Below are 22,235 nucleotides of genomic sequence, written 5' to 3' on the forward strand. Positions count from 1 at the left end.
CAAAGCTGAGAAAAAGCCAAAAATTCCAGAAACAACATAATGTAATGCCATCAGAGTGTGGGAAGATGACTACAGCTCATAACTTTGCAACATGCTGGCAGAAAACCAAAACCAGCAGAAATAATTTACTTACTTATTTTAAATATTTGTAAAACTGTCATAAAAATACAGTACAGGGTACACCATGCAAAAATTGCAACAACCATAAAAACTTAAAATAACACATTAGTAAAAACATCCATAAATACTGTTTGGATAAAAGAAAATTCGAATTTCAAAGGCCTGTCTAAACAACACTGTTTATAGGCAATGTGTAAAAGGCGACTGGGATTATTCCTCTAGCAGCAGGAAGTGCCACAGTACAGGGACTGCCACACTCAAGCCTTGGTCCCTAACAAAGGCTGGTCAAACCTTAGGGGCGTGGTGAACCATCAGAAGTGCTCCATCAGAGAATATAAATAATTGAGGTGGACAATAAGGGAGCAGAAGGTTCTTCAAGTACTTTGGGCCAAGTTGGTTAGGGCTTTGTGAATTAACACAAGAACCTTGTACCTGCCTGGTAGCAAACTGGCAAAAATTGCTTGATTACAGAAGTAAGGACAACACTGACCCCATTCCCATGGACTTTGGAACAAACATCTAAGGTCCCAAAGCCCCTCACTCTCAGGCCCACCCAAATGAACCATGGCTCTTCCCAAAACTGAACCCTAGGCTGTTTATAAGGTATGCATCATCAAACAAATACCCAACATGTGGCCCCTGTAAGAGAAACTTTTAGAAACCTCGACAGCTGTGTCAGAGGTGTGCCCTGGCTGGAGGAGTCAGTTGCTGCTTTGTGTGGCTCCCAGGCCTCATCAAAAATAAAGCTGAATTTGCCTTCAACTCAGCTTGCGGTGTGTTCACAGAAGCAGCAGAAGACAACAGAAGTGCTACCCGTTGTTTCCCAAAACTGAGGCTTGGAGTCATAATGTGGATTTATAGTGCAAGCAAGCAATGAAGAAACAAAGTGCTTTAAAAACAAAATAGCACCAAGCTATATCGGCAGAACAGGAAGTGGCTTACTGGCGTAGTTCCATTGCTCCCCATTTCCGTTTCAGCCACCCCAGATGTTTCTGTCCTTCCACCCTCACCACAACCAGGAAGTTGTGGGGCTTTTGGGTGGCTGTCTGCTTGGTTTTTAATATCTTAAACCACCACTACTCCAGTACTGAACATAAGAATCACCTGCTGGATCAAGTCAATGGCCCATTCAGTCCAGCATTCTGTTCTCACAATGCCTATACAAAATCGTACTACTGGTGAGCTCTTCGACTGAAGAGTGAGTAAAACAACTCCACTTTTGCTCAGGAGAGACTCCTGGCCTCCAGATTTGCTTTTTGGTTACGTTATCATCCACTATGCTATCATTATCACTATGTTATCATCCACTATACTATCATCCACTATCATCTAGCAGGGCAAAGCAGCACCTTTCGATATCCAGGGAAAGGTGGTGGTTGTTGGTTTCACACTTGGCTTTTGACGCCTTGAGTGCAATCCTAGGCATGTCTACTCAGAAGTAAGTCCAGCAAAGTTGAAGAGGACTTGCTCCCCAGTAAATGTGTGTAGCTTGCAGTCTAAGAAAGAAGGGAAAATAGAAAGAAGGAAGGAGCGTGGGGTGGGAAAAAGATGAAGACTGCAGAAATAGAGAAGAATGGATAATCTAATAAGAAGATTAGCATGTACAGAGTCTTTTAGTCCTACATAACTGCAATTCAGTCCCAGCTATGTAAATCCATGACCACCACACTTAATCGGCAAAACACATTTAGAGCACCCTGCTTATCTATGCTTTAAAAAAAATAAACCCCTAGATTCCAGAAAATGGTTTTATATGATTTACCATCCATACATGGAACCATTTTTGCCTTCCAGTTTGAAGAGCAAAGTGTGGTTTTCAAGATATCACCGACAACTCACCTGCTGTAAGTAAAGAAGGAAGTGCAACGTGCTGAACAACATCCTCTAGGAAAAAACATTGCCGGGCTATGAGGATTGCGACAAAGGTAGCCAATGAGTCATGGAACGACAGGTCACTCACCTTAAAGGGCAAAAAAGGATAAAAATGTTGCTAATTAATCAGTTCTAATTAATCAGTTTGTGTCTTCTATACTGAACGGAGAAATCCACTCCCACAATCATATGACTCAGCTGGCAGCAAATGAGAAGGTGACCTCCCACAAGCACAAGAAAGATGGGGAATTACCTGATATCTGGACCCTTTATACAGATCTGTTTGCTTGAATGTCTGAGCACCAGGTTATTCTGGAATCTCGACCATCAGCCACCCCACCCCCTTTCCCTCATTCGTATGTACAAAACACGTTGCCTTGATTTATTATGATTTTAGTTTGTACTGTTTGGCTGTATTTGTTTATTTGGAAAATAAAACAAAAAAGACTATGCATAAAAGACAGTGTGTGTGTCTGTGGCAAAGGCTGGGGACTGGTTCAGACACAAGAAACCATGATTTAGGATTACTTGAGTGAGCCCTAGGGGTGTGGATATCTTCCTCTCACATAGAACACAGAAAGTTGCCTTATACTGAGTCAGTCTGTTGCTCTATTTTATCAGTTGTGTCTAATGCAATTCCTGACAGGTGCTCTTCAGGGTTTCAGACAAAGATTTTCACCAGCCCTACCTGGAAATGGCACATACTGCAATTTTTTTTTCCTTTCAGTGAGTTTCAGCAATTTCCGCACTTCCCCTTTCATATCAAACCATCATTTATAGTTACAGTGGTACCTCGGGTTAAGAACCTAATTCGTTCTGGAGGTCCATTCTTAACCTGAAACTGTTCTTAACCTGAAGCACCACTTTAACTAATGGGGCCTCCTGCTTCTGCCATGCCACCGGAGCCCAATTTCTGTTCTCATCCTGAAGCAAATTTCTTAACCCGAGGTACTATTTCTGGGTTAGCAGAGTCTGTAACCTGAAGTGTCTGTAACCTGAAGCATATGTAACCAGAGGTACCACTGTAGCTGTGCATGTGCATGCTTTTACTTTTGCATGTTCTGTGTATTATATGCGCTTTATTGCACAGGCTTTATTATGCTGTTTCTATTACCTTCACTTGTCTGTTAAAATCTGTTTGCTCTTTCTTTCCTCATTTTTTTTTTAAATTTAATTTAATTTAATTTAATTTTGAGGTATAACCTGAACTTGGTTGACCAATAAACTTTGGATTGGATATAGTTACTTCTGTCCAAGCAAACATGCCCTCCAAACCAGAATTGCAAGCCATAGTTTGCTGGCTGTAACAGATGGAATTCCAGATGGCATTAACTTATTCAAGGGAAACTCTAATTTACTATACATTTAAAGCACATGGCTCACCCCAAAGGATTCAGGGAACAGCAGTTTCCCCTTTACCGAGCTACAATTCCAAGCACCCTTAACAAACTACAGTTCCCAGGATTCTTTGGGGGTTTGCCATGTGCTTTAAAACTTTACGCATATGGTGTGTACACATCCTGAGTTGTTTCTTCTGTGCTATTTTGTACTTTCTCCACTGTATGAACCCAGCTAGTCAGATAGGCAAGGCTGATGACATCGCTAGATAGTGAAATCAGATTAGGCAGCATGGTGCTGGCCCTGAGAACAAATGAAAGAGTATTGTCCTTACCTAAGAAGAGGGAGGAAGGAAACAACATGTCTCAACGGTTAAGGCAACCACAGCACAACACAGCGAGACAAAGAGAGTCCACACAGTTGTCGCTGCAGTGAGAAATGTTCCTTGCTTCATTGCCGCATGTTGTAGCAAGACAGGGAACCATGGCCTACTGCCCCAGTTACCTTTGTAAAGGAGGAGGAGGACATCTGAGGAAGCCTCTCTCCAACAGAAGGTTGCAGGTAGGGGTGTTTTGGGGGTGGGAGGTGGGGGGTGGGATGGGGAACAGGCTAGCCATCCCTAACCTGGGTTCTTAAACCATAGTTCTTAAACTAAGCAAGATGAGATGCAGAGAGAAATTGCATGAAAAGCAGACACAAGGGTATGCATGTAGAAGCCCATTATGCATGTAGAAGGTCCATTGTTTATTTAAAGCTTCACTGCAGCATTGGCTGTCAGGCTGTCAGGACTGTGTATGTTAGTGAAGGGGCAAAACCATGGGGCCAAATATTATTTCTGAGCCTCCTTGGGGCTTACCTATGAGAGCAGAAAATATCTTATGTATGCGGGTGTTAGTCACATAGAGGACAAAAGTGACTGTCATCCCCTTTATGTCAAATAGTAAAATTCCACTGGTCTTCATAATCTGAGGCCTAGTTGCAGGCAGACTGCAGGAAGCCAGCATACATTCTATTAGATCCATTCCTGAATTTCTAATGAACATTAGTGGAAATGTCACAATGGTGGAAATAAGAGAAAATACAATGAGTTGTTCATAACTAAGTTATAAACTAAGTTTATAACGCTTCAAAATATTTTCCCCCTTTATTTCTTGGAATTGTTTCTACTTTGTTTCCAATATAAAATTATCAAAACATCTGCTATACAAAATTTAAAAAAAACCAAGGCTTGGTTATGTGATAATTCCAGATGGCCAGCCATAGCAAAGATATAGGTACTTATCTACTGATAGAAGCATTTTCTGCACTTACATCCACACTGCAGAGGAGGTCATTAAACCCCCAGACATGGTTTGACGAACAGCAAAGGGCTTTCAAGACCCCTAGCCATTCCGAGCTTAGCACTGTGCAGCAAGCGGTTAACTCTGCACACAAATTGGCAATGTCGTTGATTCTAGAAGAAAACAGAAAAGATAAATTAATGCTAATTGACTGACAACAAGGTGTAGGTGTGTGTGTGTGTGTGTGTGTGTGTGTAGATGTATATGTGTAAGTGTGTGTGTAGATGTATATGTGTATGTGTGTGTGTGTATTGCAGTAGTCATAGAATCATAGAATTGTAGAGTTGGAAGGGAACTTGAGGATTATCTAATCCAACCCCACTGCAAGGCAGGAATATGCAACTGTTGTATACAGGGATCAGACCTGCAACCTTGGTGTTACATCAGCACACTTTAACCAACTGAGCTATTAAGACCACCAGTATGCTTCTTAACCCAAACTAATCTGCACCTAGTGAGTCAAGACCACCCATAACGTGAGCGAGCAGCGCTCAACTTTGTTTCCTTTTCACTAACATTTTTAAGAGGAGGGAGGGAGGGAGGGAGGGAGGGAGAGAGGGGAATTTAATGTTTTAAAGAGGCAGCTTGGTCTCTGCAATGTCACCTTACCTGCCTGTATCTTGGTGGCCCATGCATACATTCATCAGTGCATTACACACAAAACTATAGCGACTAGGTGCATTGTCATTCAAGATCTTGCCCAACATTGAATAATTGAGGCTGTGGATTGAGGGATTCTCAATAAAATCCAACATGAACTCTGGATCCCATAACAAGTTGGAGTTTGAGGGCTGAACATTGCTATAGATGGTTTGCTTCACTTTTGAGCAGGCACTACTAAAATAAAATAAAAGGGAAGAGTTAGGGAGGAAAATACAAACACTTTGCAGAATTCAGGTGTCTTTGGCCTATCAAATGTTTATTGAAATATGAGTTAAATAGCTACCCAATATTTTGTATATTTCTCAGGTTACTAAGCACACTGGCTTTCAAATTTTAAGCACCTGAATGGGCTTGTCAAAGAATTCAGATATATACCTACATTGGGAGAAAAATTGATTAGCCTAATTCTGAAGTCAGCACTGCAACTGCAAAATCTGGGCATTGCAGAATCTTTTGGCTTGGATCAAGTGAGACCTGAAATCACGATGTGCTTTTAGAGTGCTGAATGGACAGAATCAGGGCCAGCCCGCCAAAGAGGCACAGTGAGGCAGTGTGCGGGGGCTTCACCTGGCTGTCTCCAAATGTCGGGGGGGGGGCAGAGTGAGGAGGCACAGGGGGTCCTGCCTCATGTGGCAAAATATCCTGGGTCAACCCCCTGGACAGAAGTGTTATGTGCCACAGGTGCCAGCCCATGGCCAGAACAGCGTGGAAGCAAGTTGTTCCATGGATGGAAGAGATAAGATAAAGTAACAAGCAGTAGAAGCCATAGTGATGCAAATTATAAGGGAAGAGGAAGATGAGATAGAGCCAAGTCTGAAAGCAATGTTTTCTCTGCATTGTGGGGCACAGAAGAGAGTGGGTAGATGAAGGCAGGAATTGGTGTCTGTCTAAATCAGGAATGGAACCTATTTGTCATTGATTAAAATTTGATTGTCCCACACTTTGATGTAAAAACTTTAACAACAACACTTTTTAAAAATCAGGAATAGAGAACTCCGTGACCTTCCAGATACTGGACTCTAAATTCCATCAGCCAAGTGTTATTCTTTCTTAAATAGGGATAGCAAATTTGTTAGCTTCTGCCTTGCAAAACAGCCCTCATGCTTTCTCAGTCACAGATTTTATGAAATGCTTCTAATGCTCCTTAAAGACATCTTGTATATACTGGAAAATTTAGAGCATTGCAACAGTACTTTTTTTTAAAAAAGCAAGCCACTAAACACTGCTGGATCACAATGGGCTTTTTTCACAACAAGTTCTGGAAGATTTTGAAGATACAATTCATACAGAAAATGAGACAGTTGATTCTTTAAAAGGGGAAGTTTAGTTAAAATTGCAACGCTTAAATAGGAAGTCCCAGGATTTTTACATGTGAATTGCATGGGACGTTTTGTACAGGGGAAAGGCTAAAAGCCTGAAGTAAGATATAGGTAAGACTCAAACTTCAAATAAATTTAAAATGTTATGATATTTAATGTTTTACTCTGTGTGGAAAGCCATGGACTTATTAGAAAGCTGACTATTTTAATATAGCAGGGAGAATGAAATTGGACACTTCTGCTTACAAATCTACTGCAATTGCTCATCAGAGATAATACGGGAGTTTTCTAATGATTTGACTGGAAACTTAAAGGCACAGCTCCTCAAAGCAGCAAAGCCAAAATTCATACAATTAAGTCAAATGAATTAATTCTTACATGAGTTAAAATGCAGTAAGATTATATGTCTTCAGTATAAAAGCACTAGGTTTTTTGCTGTTTGAAGTGTAAAGATGGATTAAACTTCTATTTCAAGTAGTGAATAGCAGTAGGCAATAGATATAGCACAACAAAAAAATAAAGCACTTCTCAAATTATTCTGTGCCTTTGCTTTACTAAATAAATTCTTCTATTTATGGAATATCGCCATTTGGAGACCAGGACTTCTACCTATTTAAGTATGGGCACACTTTCTGAAGACAGCAACTCTCTAAGTTAAATAGGCATAAAACACAGAAATCATTCAAGAGAATAAAAATTTGAGACTGAAATTCATGATAGTAATATACAAATTTGTTCTTCAAAAGTGTACCAATCCTGGTTTCTAGGAAGAGGTTGGGGCATTTTACAATCCTGGGTTCTGGGGAGAATCTGTCTAAATTATTAAATTATAATTTTCTAACATTGTAGTAATTTAATACACTGCATTATAGTGTTTTGGTCTGGTTTGGATGCATACATCTTGCCTTATTAAGACAAGACAGGGATGAGCCTTGTGCCCAAACACTTAAATCAACTTCAAACTATGGTTTATGGTGTGATCTTGTTCTAATCCCAGTAATCATAGTTCCCCAGCTTGGATGAAATTGAAACAATGGTTAATCAATCCTGGAAGTTTTCAATTTCAGTGCACCTGAAAGAGAATGGGGGTGCACCTCCCTCCTTCATGTGCACCTGCCAAATGAGGGAAGGTGGGCAGCTACCATGGAGAGGGTCTTTTCAGTGGTGGTGCCCCTGTTACAAAGCATGCTCCACAGAGATGCTCCCCTGGCAATTTGCATCAATAGGGAAATGAATGGGTGGCTTGGGGACAAAAGTTCTCCCTAGATTGTAACACACAAACATGTCTACAAGTAAGCCTACCAAAAATAACTGCTTAGATGAAACCAGGGGTAGAAACAAGTTTTTGAGTTTTCAAACTAAAACCTGCCTTGTAGGAACAGAAATAAAAACAGGCGAAGGCAGAGAATGTATACAAGGCAGAGAATGAATACAAGGAGCAATTAATATACAGTGGTACCTCGCAAGACGAATGCCTCGGAAGACGAAAAACTCGCAAGACGAAAGAGTTTTTCGTTTTCTGAGTTGCTTCACAAGACGGATTTCCCTATGGGCTTGCTTCGCAAGACGAAACGTCTTGCGCCTTTTTTTTAAACCGCCAATGCATTCCTATGGGAAACCGTCAATACACAGCGGTGCTTCGCAAGACGAAAAAATTCACAAGACGAAAAAACTCGCAGAACGAATTAATTCCGTCTTGCGAGGCACCACTGTATCAATGTGTATTAATGTAAGAATACACACCAACTTTTTAGATCAAATTTTGAAAAGAAGAGCTTGCAGCTACCAACCTGAAAAGATCTCCAAATTTGCTTCTGAGATGGCTACAGGACATGTAGAGATCATAGAGATAGGCTAAAATACATCTTTCTGGGGAAGAGCATTCTGATGGATTAACGACGTGTTTGACAACACCACATAATCTGTAAAAAGAGAAGAAAATCATTCAGAGTTGATGACGGGGAGAGAGGTAGAGTCCCTTCATATATTTCAGAGCTGAGAAGTTTAACACTGTGTGTTCCTAAATCACTGAGCTTCCAAGCCAAAGGGGGATGATGTTTACATCTCATCCTATATAAAGAGCTTTCTTTCCCTTTTATCTCACCATCACTTTTTTCCAATGCACTTGGGAGTCCTTCGGATTGTTTAGTAAGGAAAAGAAAATGCACCATGGACTTCCCTACCTATAAGCATGGGGCTTTAATTAATTTGATCCTCTCTAGAGCCTAATAATTGTGGTACTTAAGCGGAAGGAGATGAGCGTGCCTAGCACACAATTCTCATCAATCTCATACAATACGACAATTCTCAAGATTCCTTCAGAGGAATCTATTAGCATTAAACCACTTCCAAAAATAAGTAGAAGATGTGTAGTTTTAAGGAAAATAAACTGAAGCACCATTATCCAAATGCCAGTAATCAAAAATTTCCTAATTCATCCAACAAATCCCAGTATAAGTCCCTTTACTAATTACATTTGAATTCCTGAAGGAGTTCAGAGCATTCACAGAAAGGAGTTCAGAGCAGGCACACGGCCAGCTCCTCAGGGAAGGTGAGGTTACATGCACACTAGCCCATCTGAACCACAAAAATGTAGATTTTCTCAATCCGGAATCATCCCTGCTTATCCTCAACATGCTGTGTTCAATCTAGATTGATTCTAGATCCTGTCGTCACAAGGCTAGGTGTGGTTACTTGATACATGTTTAGAAACTTTCCCCTTGATTAGGTTATCTACTCCTTTTCCTCCCCGCACATGCCTCAGGTGAATGAAGAAGGAAGTGGCAACAGCATATACACATTAGTCAGGTGGCCCACCCATTGCTGGGACTGCCAACTCTGTTTTCACCTGAACACACTGCAGCGTAATGCATAACCAATCTGCAATGTGCTTGTAGTTATTAATTTTTTTGAATGAAATTAGATTTGCAGGAACAACCTAGATCGAGGTTGTGTTTCGACTATGTAGTGGTACCTCGGGTTAAGAACTTAATTCGTTCTGGAGGTCTGTTCTTAACCTGAAACTGTTCTTAACCTGAAGTACCACTTTAGCTAATGGGGCCTCCTGCTGCCGCCGCACCACCAGAGCGCGATTTCTGTTCTCATCCTGAAGCAAAGTTCTTAACCCGAGGTAATATTTCTGGGTTAGCGGAGTCTGTAACCTGAAGCGTATGTAACCTGAAGCATATGTAACCTGAAGCGTATGTAACCCGAGGTATAATAATAATAATAATAATAATAATAATAATTTATTATTTGTACCCCGCTCGGAAAGCAATTTCCCCAGTCTTCACTGATTCTATAACAAAATGTCATGTATATGCAGGCTGAGAGATAAAGGTGCATCAGGTATATTCCCGTTCTTTACTATAATGGCAACAGCAATGTACATTTGCATTCCTGGCTATACAAAAGTTTTGTGTTTTCCACAGACTTTTCAAGCAATACTAAACACTGTTTGCAAACTGAGAATGCACTAATTCTAGCATGTAAGAAAGCTATTAACATTGTGAAGTCTAAGAAAAATATTACCACTACAAACCCTTCAAAAACCTGAGCAGTTTGGTCTGGATTCAGAATGAGGCAAGCATGGTAATGTCTCAGGACAGCAACGATGCAAACACACAATCCTGTTGTGTAACTTCCTGCCAAGCTGGAGGACTTCAAGAGAAGCTCAGCTTCCACCACACTCAGCTCATTCAGCAGCTGAAATTAAATATATACATATATATGTCTTGGTTACATAAGCCTCCCAGGCCCCCCCAAAAAAACATAAAAGGAAAAAAGTATTAAAGGCAGATATAATGATGCAATGCCTCCTTCCTGCTGTAAAGGAGTAGAAACATGGAAAGGAGATAGAAAAAGCACAACACTGTTTTTCATCATGATAAAAATAATTATGTCTAGACCTGGATTCAGGTTCCTAAACATAGGAAATGAAATGTAAGCAGCCTTCAAATAAGTTACTGTAGAAGTGCAGGAGATTTTGTTTTGTTGCCCTGGAAAAACCCTTGGCTTCGTCTATCTCCATGGAAGAAAAGCATAGCATCTGAAGCAGTTCTTTAAAAATATAAATGAAAGCTGTTTGATATAGCAGCTTCTTCAAAAAGGATTTTAGTGTGAAGTACCTTAAAGTGGTGGTACAACTTAGCACAAGCACTGTAAGAACTGGCTTGGCTCTGCAATTGATGTGCTGCTTGCTACTCGAGTCATGGGCAGAGCAATCCAAATAGCTGGTCCACCACGATGGACAGGGTTGAATAAGGCAGAAGTACCTTATTTACAAATCAGTCCCCTAACAAGATCCATTGAAGTTGAAAAGTGTCCCCGGATTCATTGAAAAAAATCTGGTAACCTTACCTTTGTTACATACTGCAAAGCACTTACTATTATTGGTGCCAATTGTGGGGGTGGGGGGAACCGATTAGGCTTTTTTGTGCTGAAATTCTAAAGAACATTACTGAATTTTTATTGTTTTATTTGTGAACGAACTTTGAAGCTGCTCTTAAAGCTGGGATGGAAATAATTTAAATGAAGAAATAAGTCCCATTACCTGAACAGCAAAGTCAATAAGCCCATTGATATTTAAAGCAGGCTCCATTAGATCAAAGATAAGCTGTATGTGGTGAGCCAATGGAAGATGATATGATGTCCCTGAAGCAAAACTAGTAATCTGTTCCAGAACATTGTTGGAGATCTGTTTAAAAAAATAAATAAAAATGGAACTGCCAGTAAATTAAAGCACTGCACCAGCTGACGTACCATCATGCCTACAATCACATTCATTTGATTTGTTGTTTTGGATCATTTCCCTAAAGCCACAAACAACAAGTGCAACAGCAAGTCTTCTGTATCCTGTCCTCCCCCATGAGTCCCCAAAATCTGCTCCAGAGGATCTCACCACCTTTTGGAGGGTAGAAGGAACAGAAACGGGAGAGGAAACTCCATTTCATGCACCAGTGAAGCTACAGCCACTGGATACGGACCTGAAATTATACATCCATTTGCCATCCACACACCTGCCAACTGAGAGTAGCAGCTCATGCATCTAGTTCACGAAAACCTATGCCATAACCAAATCCAAGGTGTCAGAAGACCCTTCGCTATTTTTGCCAAAACAGTCTAACGGGGCTACCCGGTGATGTAGTGAAGAGGGAATGCAGGTGAATGCTGCTCCAGGACTCCCCCCCCCCCAACAGCAGGAGCAATAACAACATCTGCCAGAGCATCGGGGTAATTAATGGCTCCTGCTTATTCTGACCAGTGAATACAGTGTTAATGAAGCTTGCAAATTTCTGACAGATTAGCACAGAGGAAGTAAGAGAACGAGGAAATCCAACCAGAAGAGGCTGGATACTTCTTTCCTTTTTATTAATGGGGTTCCTACTTCATGCTACCTGCTTAAATGGGAACACCTCTTTGCATGACCGTTTGTATTTCTAATTGAAATCTAAAGGTCACTTTTCAGCTGGCTAAGGATAGTGCTACTGGTCTTCCTTGTGAAATCCTAGAATTGTTCCAGTCTTTCTTGCCTCCACTTCAAAGTGCACATAAGGAAGTTATTAATGTGCAATGCATCCCAAGAAAACCACTGCTCCAAGATAGACTAACACAATTGATCCTGAAATAAGAGATTGCCTGCCTAGATTTCTGATTTATACACTGATTGCCAAAACATAGTGGAAGAACTCCTGATAAAAGCTTGCAAATATGCAGCATCTCTTTACCAATTCATTTGACATGCCGGCAAGAACCTCCAGCTTTTACTGACTGCCTGCGAGAGCCTTTGGAATTTTGAAATCTGGTTCTGGCTGTTTTTTCACGTGGCCAACGTATGTATCAACACATTCTTAAAAACATAGCAGCTGTGGAATCTTACTTAAAGAGACATGTGGTGGAGACCATTAGCCACAGTTTACATAGTGATTATATGAATTGTCATTAAAAGGCTCTATGAGGCATTCCTGCGGCAAAATAAACCATATGTGATTGCAGACTGAATTCTCTACAGATTTAGCAAGATACTAGTCAGGCTGCTCTGTAAGCCTGGAACTTCTTCCCCCTTCTTCCTCCCTCCCACCCACCCTTCCAAAGCCAGACTGAAGAATCTCTTTGCAACACATTCCTTTAGGAATGCATTTTCTGAAAGCACACAAAAGGCCCATTCATACTGTGTGTATACCAAGCTTCCTGTACCTCCATTAATTCTTGTCCATTTGATGTTCTCCTCCAAATCACCACACACCTTCCCCTCCCTCAATCCAATTTTTCTCATACCATGGAGTCTCCAACAACTATGATAACATCTAGACTGAGGGACAGCAAAATGTGGGAAAGTGACGAGTTGGAGGAGAACCTTATATGGACAATGGATAATTAATGCAGGTACAGGAAATGTAGCATCCACATTAAACAACAATATAGATGAGCCCCAAATCTCTACTCTTCCATCTTCCTCCTTTCCCCCCACTTTTCTCCTGTTCATGCACACTTTATATTACGACTGAAACTTCAACACAGAAATGGAAAAGATTGCAATTTCTACAGTGGAAAATACCTGACATGTCACTTGATGCTGATCGAAGTATGAAAGCTGTTGCAGTTTTGTAAACACAGTCTCTAATGTCGGAAAGGTTTCCTGTTTGTTCTTCCTGACTTTCTGCCCTTCTTCTCCAGCTAAAACATTTTTTGCACAGTTTACGGCAAAGTCTAATCCAACAAAGATTTATTTGAGAATAAAAAACATAAATTTTCATTGCATGAAACATTGGCAGGGGAAAACTGCAAACACATTCTATATTTAGAACGTCATTGTTTTCTTTAGAAGACTGAACTAAATATATTTTTTAAAAAATAGCAAACAAATTAATTTGGTTCTAAAGCTTGAGCATGAGAGCGCAAGTTCTTATCAAGAAGGCTATTAACACCGATACATACTTAAGTTGTTTAATGTGTCATGAAAGACAGCCATAAATATAGTTTAATTGGTTTTTGTGTCATGCTACATGAAAAACAACAGAAAATATTTGGCTGCCTTGAACAGGATAATTCAGACATGATGATTCTGCAGAGTTCACAAGGGTGCTTCTCATAACTCCCTCTATCCTGGTTTTAAAAGGACAATGAAAGCTCAGCAATGGGCATTTGGGTAATTACCGCTTGTTTCTGTAGTGCTTTTCTTATTTAGGATTTTCAAGATATCTTTGGTAATCTTCTTTAACTGATGCCTTGCCTCTTCACGTTCCTTGCCAACACCATAAAGAAGAATCATGCGCTGGTTACATTCATGACTTGAAGATTCATCCTTTTAATCAAAGAGAAAATACAATAAATCAAGAGCAAGCTGGACAGGAAACAGAAAACAATGATATCTTAGTAAAGAATTGTGAGAATAATGTAGTAGGACGAGGTAACGTTGGATGAAAAGCTGTTGAAAAAACAAATTGGAGCTTTGCTTAACATGTTGAAAAGTGTATCTCAGGGACTTACATAAAGAGAAAGCAAATCTTAACCAAGTGTAAATGTCATTTATTTGTTTATTACATTTATATCCTGCCTGTCCTCCAAGCAGCTGAAGGTAGCAAATGGGTTGACCTCCCCATTTAATCCTCTCAACAAACCTGTGATATAGATTAGGATGAGAGACAGTGGTCTCCCAGTGACTCCAAGGTCAGCCAGTGAGGCTCATGGCTGAGTAGGGATTTGAATCCTGGTCTCCCAGGTCCTAGACCATTATTCTAACCACCACACCACAGATGCACACATACTTGTACAGTGGTACCTTGTGTAACAGACACTTCAGGTTACAGACGCTTCAGGTTACAGACTCCGCTAACCCAGAAACAGTACCTCAGGTTAAGAGTTTTGCCTCAGGATGAGAACAGAAATCGTGCGGCGGCAGCAGGAGGCCCCATTAGCTAAAGTGGTACCTCAGGTTAAGAACAGTTTCAGGATAAGAGCGGACCTCCAGAACGAATTAAGTTCTTAAACTGAGGTACCACTGTATATAAAAAAGAGGCTCATATACAAACCGAATGCACATATTGCTTTCGCATTTCATTACTTTAACTGAATTTTATTCCTTTCATAAGTCACTTCTCTTTTTATCTATTCAATACATTAAATTAACCACAGGGGAGGAGGTCATTTTGAATGGGGGTTCCGTTCCTGACCTCCTTGCACATCGGCAGAGCGTGCATAAGCCCGCGCTGCGCCATTTTCAGGCCACTTCCGGTTCAGCAGTGATGAGCATGTGCGTGGTCTCGTGTCAACCAGACACGCATAAAATGGCCACGGCTTGCACTACTATTAAATTCCACCTATTTGTAACTGGAGGATTGCCAAGAAAGCCCAACTTGGTTACATCTCATTTCCAAAAGAGGACATTCTCAGAAATGAGTGGATTATTTGCAGGGAAGCTAAAAGATAAAAGGCCGCTGTGAGGAAAAGGATGCTGGAAATAGATGGGCCAGCAGGCTCATCTTATGGTCTTATGTTCCTGGACAGATTACTGCTCTTCGTGGGACTGCAGCTACTGCAGAATGCCACTGCCTGATCTCAACTCACAACTCCAGATTTCTTGTGAACTTCTGGGCCTAGTACATAAAGCTCTAAACAACATGGAACCCAAGAACACCCCAGACATTGCCTTCTCCAGCTACTGCCCCATCTATCTATTAAAATCTGCTGAGAATGGCCTACTTGTTATTCTGACTGTAACTTCTGTTGGGCAGGGCAATGACACAAGACGGGGCATTCTCGGTGGTGGCCCCTCGCCACAACTGTGGAACTCCCTCTCAAAGGACACTCGGTTTCCCCCCACCTCCATCTTAGCCTCATTTAAGCATTAACTGTAAACAAAAACAAAAACCACACAGCCAGCCCCTTGGAACGTGATTTACTTTCTTGATGTTACTGCCATTTTGTATATTTATTTTATTTATTTGTATATGTCTCCAACACTCTAACTACTCTATGCCATGCTGGTTTATGATGTTATGATGCTGTTAACATCTTTTAAAATTGCATCATTAGCCACCCTGTGCCCCTACTGGGAGGAAATGCAGGATACAAGTATGAGGAATAATGGTAGCCCTGGCTCTGAAGAGGTGTCCAGTTTTCTCAATTTCCAGACTCCTGTTCTGTTGTAAATTTCTCTTGAGGATTTTAAAGTGTTAAGGAGGTTAGTTTCTGCATAGTGCAGATCAATAGTAATCTTGTTCAGTTTGCACAGGGACGGATGAGTTCTACAGAAATACCATCTCTTTAAAGTGATAAAAATTGCCCTAGCAACTGTTGCCTAGGCAAACAATACTCATTTTTAAAAAGTATGGCACTGCATCTATTCTGAAAGGGATGTAATCTTATCTTCCACAAATCAGAGGGACATTTATTATGTTAATGTGGTTAAGTTGCACAACCTAGTTCCTGCCAAAAAGCTTTTAAATTACATTATGGTGTGTGCTTTTTGTTTTGCAGAACTGTTACTTAGCTGATTTACATTGGAGGGCGAATGCCAGAATCTACTAAAGCTGATCTCAGAACTGTTCTAGGGGAGCACCATAGACTTCAGTGTGTCTACCTTGGAATAATGGGATTGTACTTTGCAACATATACATATTCTTTTCTTAACTAAAAAAAATAAATATTTCCTTTCGGGAGAAAGAAACTGAAGCTGTCACTCGGAATTTGAAACTGCCTCTATTCCAGCTGCTTAAAATCAGAGAGCATCCTAAGGACTTAAGCCCAGTGCTTCCTCTTTGCCTGTTCTGATTCACTCGCTTGGGCTGCTTTCTGCATGGGACGGATATTTTTTTGCTGATGAAGTCTACTAAGTGAATATTGCCTCATGACAATCAGTCACACACCTAGACAAAAAGAGAAGACAACTGAGAACAGCACACTTTCACTTCCAGCAAATGCAACCATCCAAAACAAGAAAGCCCAAGTCCTCTTTTTTCTGCAGCTGATCAAGGTAACTTTATAATTTCTACTGTAATTTTTATTTGCCCCTGCATTCTGTACATCAGCCAGTTACTTATTTTCCTGCTATGTTTCATGCAAACTTTATTGTGCTATATATATATTTTTAAGTCCTGCAGTGTCTAAAAAGGCACGAAAGCTACAATGCTTGTGTGCCATGTTTTGGTGTAAAATGCTAGGCAACTATCAGTTGTAGAATTTACAGAGGGCCAAGTATGCAACTATCATTTATAGAGGTCAAATATATTTAATGTGACAATCACCTGCACTTATAGCTGAAAGCAAACATGAAACATTCCTGTTTCAAACAGTAATTTATTTAGGCTATATAGATGTGCAGAAAAGGGGAAAAAACACAAAGATTAGCTATCTTTTACATAGTTGTAGACATTCTAGTTCGAAAGCACATCAAAGTGCAAGTAGATAAATAGGAACTGCTCTGGCGGGAAGGTAAACGGCGTTTCTGTGCGCTGCTCTGGTTCGCCAGAAGCGACTTAGTCATGCTGGCCACATGACCTGGAAGCTGTACGTCAGCTCCCTCGGCCAATAAAGCAAGATGAGCGCCGCAACCCCAGAGTTGTCCGCAACTGGACCTAATGGTCAGGGGTCCCTTTACCTTTACCTAGACATTCTAAAAGCATGCATACTGCCACTTCTCTGCTCGTTTGTTCTTGAAAAATTCCACTTAATCTTAAAATAGCTTGGGCACTTCTATAGTTTCTAATGTTTTCTGCTTGAAAATGTGTGCTAAGCAGATTTTGTAATAAAGCTACTGTAAAATGAGGAGTGAAGCTGCGTGGAGCTAATCGCCTTATAAATATTTTGACATCTCCAGGTAAGTATCGTTTTTTATTCACCCACTCCTGGCTGTACATGCTGGTTGCTGCAAATCAGGTCTGCCCTTCTGCAGAAATATATGTTTTTTCTATGCTCTCCCTATACAATTCAGAAGCAAACGCTTCTCCCGATGGGAACCATTCTCTGAATATACATAAAAGTACTAATCAGAAAGCCTAGGATAAACCTCTTCTATGAGTACAGTAGACATTTATGAGTGGCCAAAAGAGAGAGAGGGGAAATGCATCACCAACAGAGAGGGCAAAAGGTGAAATAGATCCACACGAAATTTGCATGTGCTGATTCATATTCATTAGATGCAAACTTAGAAAGAATTCATATAACAGAAATACAACGGAGCTCATCACAGTGGAGAAGACTGCAACCAGAGTGCTTGCACAATCCAGGTGATAACAGTGGCTGGGCAACTTCAAGGCCCCTTCTCTTCCTTGTTTGTCACCTTGACTCGACACCTTGTTCGCCTTCAAATAGAGGACACCCTCTGATAGATACATGCCTTATCTCCTTAATGCTTAAGGCTCCTCAAAAAAACCCAAAAAAACCCCTATTCATTGATTTAACATTCATTCTTATTTTCTTGTAATTCTTAGATTGTACTTTTATTATTTGTTGCGAGGAGGTTGTAAGCCTATGAGCATTCATCTTGCATTTTTCCTGAGTTTGTTTGCATGTTGTCTTATTAATCATTCATCATTCCTACACTTTTCAAGGCGCTTCCCAGTCAGTTTCCAAACAAGAAGTCAGGTTGTGTGGGTTTTTTTTAAAAAATGGATCTGCTATGCTAGGACAATAATGCTTTAACTGAGTGAACCTAAATTTACAGTATGATGTGGACCCCAGGCCCCACCCCACAAAATGCTGACAGTCTGGAGGCACCCTTAGTCATTCAAAAATGTGTCCAGTGGATGCACATGGAAGAATTAGTTGAGTGGAGCCCTCTGTGCTCCCAACTCCATGAGCCATGAACCATATCTAATAGTTTACAAAGAATACCTAGATAATTCCCATTTTGCTCCTATTTTGGTTCGAGTCGAGGCAACAAACCATGCTATAATCCCTGGCTTAGCATTATGTCCAAACTATAGGTTGTGGTTTGTTTCACTGCAAACAAAATACACAATGGCTGTACTCTTTGGAGGCATTATGCTTCTGAATTCCAGTTCCTGGAACTGCAAGGTGAGAAAGTGTTACTGCACTCAGAACATGCTTAGAGGCTTTCCATAGGCATCTGCTGACCCCGTAAGAACAGGATGCTGAGCTAGATGAGTCATTTGCTTGAACCAGCAGTCTCTTCTACTGTCTTTATGTGAATTCAAGGTTTGTTCTCGGTTTACTAATTGGAACTTGGAATAAAAACAGCATTATGTCTGAACCGGAGACAGTGGCTTATTTTACTCCAAACTACATTTCTTTGTCTTGGCATTTTATTTTAGGTTAAAAACAAAGAGGAATGTCAGAGAATTCCTGTTCTATACCAATTATGAGTATCATTTTTTTCAAATTAAAAAATCAATAGGAATATTAGTGTAAAATAATATAAACACTAAGACATTCTGAAACCACTTAATGTATTTTTGCCATAATTTAAGGAGTCTAATACAAGGTTTCAGCTTCCTTATCCAAGTAACATGGTTCACTGGCAGCACAATGTACACATGCCTGCTCAGAAGTCAGTCACACCAAGTTCTATAGGAGTTACTCCCCCAGACGTATCTATAGATTGAGCAGGCCTTTAAAATTGTTTGTGACTTAAAATCTGAGCTTTTAAGTCTGATGTGTGACTGGTTTTACCTCTTTGTCTTCAGGTTAACAAGTTTTATGCTACCATTTGTTTACAAATTATTGTATTTAAATGTTTTATTATTTTATTTCTTGTGAATCACCCAGAGGACATATGTTGTGGGGCCTAGTAAACAAATCTTGCTCTCCTCCAGTCCATTCAGTAGAAACTAAGTCCAATAATATAAAGCCAAGGAGGGGAATTCAAGACTAAACCTTCATTTGGAAATAAATACATCAATGTGTGCACCAGATCTGTCATTCCAGTAAGAGATATGTGTGTCCTTATTTAGCATCAACCACAAGGTGGCCCCAGCAATACACATAAAAGCTGGCCAGCAATAACACAGTACTCTTGGAAATATACCGTATTTTTCTGTGTATAAGACTAAGTTTTTTTCCTTAAAAATAATGTCAAAAAATTGGGGGTGTCTTATACATGGGGGCGTCTTATAGATGGAAAAATATGATACTTTCCACTAAGACTTACACAAGAAGAAGTGAAAGTCAGGGAGGAAAGGTCTAGCTTAACATCACCTCGTGTGGTTTACATCACCACATGATCTTCATCCATTTCAGTTCTGACTCTTTAAGGATTTGGACCAGTTTTAGCCCAGTTCCTAAGACACATCAGGAACTAATGGCAAAGTCTGCACCTCATCCTGGATGGAGTTTCTACTTAAAGTCTACACTTCCACAATTGAATGTGGGGAAGTCATCACCTTATTATAAAGGAACTTAACATTAGCACATCTTGTATTATTTAGATGCACGTGAGAAGGTTCACAGTCTCCCATGGCTCAAAATAGTGTGTTATTTGGAGTGGGGGACCTATCTGCAAGCAGGGACTTAGCCTGCTTTGATACAGTGGAAAGCTGGCGTGCACGTTGCCAGTGAATCTTCCTGTAAGAATAGATTCCACCTTGATGCTTGGGTTCCTGAGACCAGTTTTGGAAACGTGAAAGCAAGTAATGTGAAAAAGCTAGTAGGTACCTGCCATGTTTATGCATAACAGATATGAAGTTTCTCTGTTATGTTTACTTAAGCATGCAGGTTGTCTGTGTTCTCTACCTCATAACGGGGGTTTTTTATGCTTAAAAGGTTGTCCACATTTATTAAGTTCCACTGAAGAAAATAACATTTGCTGAAATAATGTGACTTATCTGCTCGTTTTGCTTTGGTAGGAAGAAAATAAAGCTCAAATGAAACCAGAGTACAGTCCTCCTGGAAACTTCAGCAACTGCAGCACCACCAATAGGATGAATCAAGTTCTTTTTCCCTTGTTGTACACTTTTATCTTCCTTGTGGGCATCATTATGAACGGACTGGCCATGGGAGTCTTTTTCCAAATATCCAGCAAGTCAAATTTTATCATCTTTCTCAAGAACACAGTCATTTCTGACATCCTCATGATCCTAACATTTCCATTCAAAATTCTCAGTGATGCAAACCTGGTGTCCTGGGAATTAAGAGGGTTTGTTTGCAAGGTGACGCAGGTAATATTTTACTTTACCATGTACATCAGCATTATTTTCTTGGGCCTTATAACCATTGATCGCTATTTGAAAACTGCCAGGCCCTTCAAGTCATCAAGCACCAGGAATTTATCAGGAGCTAAGATTCTCTCTGCAGTTATCTGGATATTTATGTTCTCTCTGTCGCTTCCAAACATGATTCTGACAGACAAGAAGCCAACACGCGAGAACGTGAAGAAATGCGCTGACCTGAAGTCTGACTTTGGGCTACTGTGGCATGAAATTGTTAACTATGTCTGCCAGTTTATCTTCTGGGTTAATTTAGTCATCATTGTCGTATGCTACACACTGATAACGAAAGAACTCTACAAATCCTATCAAAGGACAAGACGAACTGGGCAAGCAAACAAAAAGACTGTAAATATCAAAGTTTTCATCATAATTGGTGTGTTTTTCATTTGCTTTGTGCCATTCCATTTTGCCAGAATTCCTTATACTTTAAGCCAAACAAGAGATGTTTTTCGGTGCTCCACCCAGAACACACTGTATTACATAAAAGAGAGCACCTTATGGCTGACTTCCCTGAATGCGTGCCTAGATCCATTCATATATTTTGCCCTCTGTAAATCCTTCAGAAAGTCTCTCCTAAATGTACTGTGGAAATGTGCAACCAAAACAAGACGAGATCAAAGTACAGAAACTACTGACGATGAAACGACACCAATGTAGACCAACAAGAATTCCATATAATACAGCCAAGGCTGTTTAGCACGCTCTTCAATACACACATCAGCTTTAGAAGTGAATCTTTGTTTGTGCTTCTACTGAAATCATGAATCACGTGTAGTCTGTGATCCTAACAACAAGCTGCTGAATGAGAACATCTCCTGCCTTTTCCTGTTTAATACAGCTAAGGGACACTGGAAAAACAACAACTGGATGAGTTGGTAGAAGTGTTTCTAATACTAAAAGTGCACAAAATAAATCAATATTCATAAAAACACAGTTGCATGCTCTCCGAAGTCTGGTAATGTCATTTGCACATTCAATGGGCTGCTTCAGATCCAGTGCCCAAGGTTTTATGGGGATTCAGCAGCCTGCAATGGCGAAGTGGGAAGGACAATTGTTGATTGCACCCTAAGTCACTAAAATTATATAAATAAGTAAAATTAAAGGGCCTTTTAGCTTAACACACATTTGGGCTTTTTAATGATAATATTCTGCTTCGTGGTTTTGAAGCCTTGCTTTGTGTAACCAACCCAAGTAGGTATCACAATCTCTTGGGTGCTTACTTCGAGACCATGTTGGCAGTTCCTTACCATGCACTGAATCCAACTAAGTTCCACTTAGAGTAGATCCACTGAAATTAATGGATCTAAGTTAGCCGTGCCCATTAATTTCAATGGGTCTACTCTTGAGTAGCATTGGATACAACCCTATATATCTTTCTGCCTCGTTTGTTTGTTTGTTTGTTTGTTTGTTTGTTTGTT

At 40.3% G+C, this 22,235-nt stretch overlaps 2 protein-coding genes across 7 annotated transcripts in view; one reads left to right on the forward strand and one right to left on the reverse strand.

Annotated features, from left to right (window-relative positions):
- Positions 1 to 22,235, reverse strand: part of MED12L (mediator complex subunit 12L) — a 162,609-nt gene that overhangs the window by 43,073 nt on the left and 97,301 nt on the right. For 2 of the 3 annotated variants that reach the window (XM_083442526.1, XM_083442527.1), the window contains 8 exons: positions 13,808 to 13,955; positions 13,209 to 13,360; positions 11,205 to 11,348; positions 10,194 to 10,357; positions 8,443 to 8,574; positions 5,280 to 5,507; positions 4,642 to 4,783; positions 1,960 to 2,080 (listed from right to left, as the gene is read on the reverse strand). In XM_083442526.1, coding sequence (XP_083298652.1) covers positions 1,960 to 2,080; positions 4,642 to 4,783; positions 5,280 to 5,507; positions 8,443 to 8,574; positions 10,194 to 10,357; positions 11,205 to 11,348; positions 13,209 to 13,360; positions 13,808 to 13,955 — 1,231 coding nt within the window. The remainder of the gene's footprint in view (positions 1 to 1,959; positions 2,081 to 4,641; positions 4,784 to 5,279; positions 5,508 to 8,442; positions 8,575 to 10,193; positions 10,358 to 11,204; positions 11,349 to 13,208; positions 13,361 to 13,807; positions 13,956 to 22,235) is intronic. The other variant, XM_083442528.1, reaches the window with a different exon arrangement.
- Positions 3,474 to 21,750, forward strand: P2RY12 (purinergic receptor P2Y12). Of its 4 annotated transcripts, XM_083442927.1 has the most exons (4): positions 6,708 to 6,763; positions 9,417 to 9,516; positions 16,130 to 16,625; positions 20,455 to 21,750. In XM_083442927.1, exons 3-4 carry the CDS (start codon positions 16,500 to 16,502, stop codon positions 21,472 to 21,474), a joined length of 1,146 nt encoding a protein of 381 aa, XP_083299053.1. In that variant the 5' UTR covers positions 6,708 to 6,763; positions 9,417 to 9,516; positions 16,130 to 16,499; the 3' UTR covers positions 21,475 to 21,750. The 4 variants fall into 4 exon arrangements, with proteins under 4 accessions (XP_083299055.1, XP_083299052.1, XP_083299053.1 ...); XM_083442929.1 differs by lacking the exons at positions 6,708 to 6,763; positions 9,417 to 9,516 and adding an exon at positions 3,474 to 3,891; XM_083442926.1 differs by lacking the exon at positions 9,417 to 9,516 and having other exon boundaries at positions 6,676 to 6,763.

This window comes from Podarcis tiliguerta, assembly GCF_965153285.1.
Source record: "Podarcis tiliguerta genome assembly, chromosome: 5".
Lineage (NCBI taxonomy): Eukaryota > Metazoa > Chordata > Lepidosauria > Squamata > Lacertidae > Podarcis > Podarcis tiliguerta.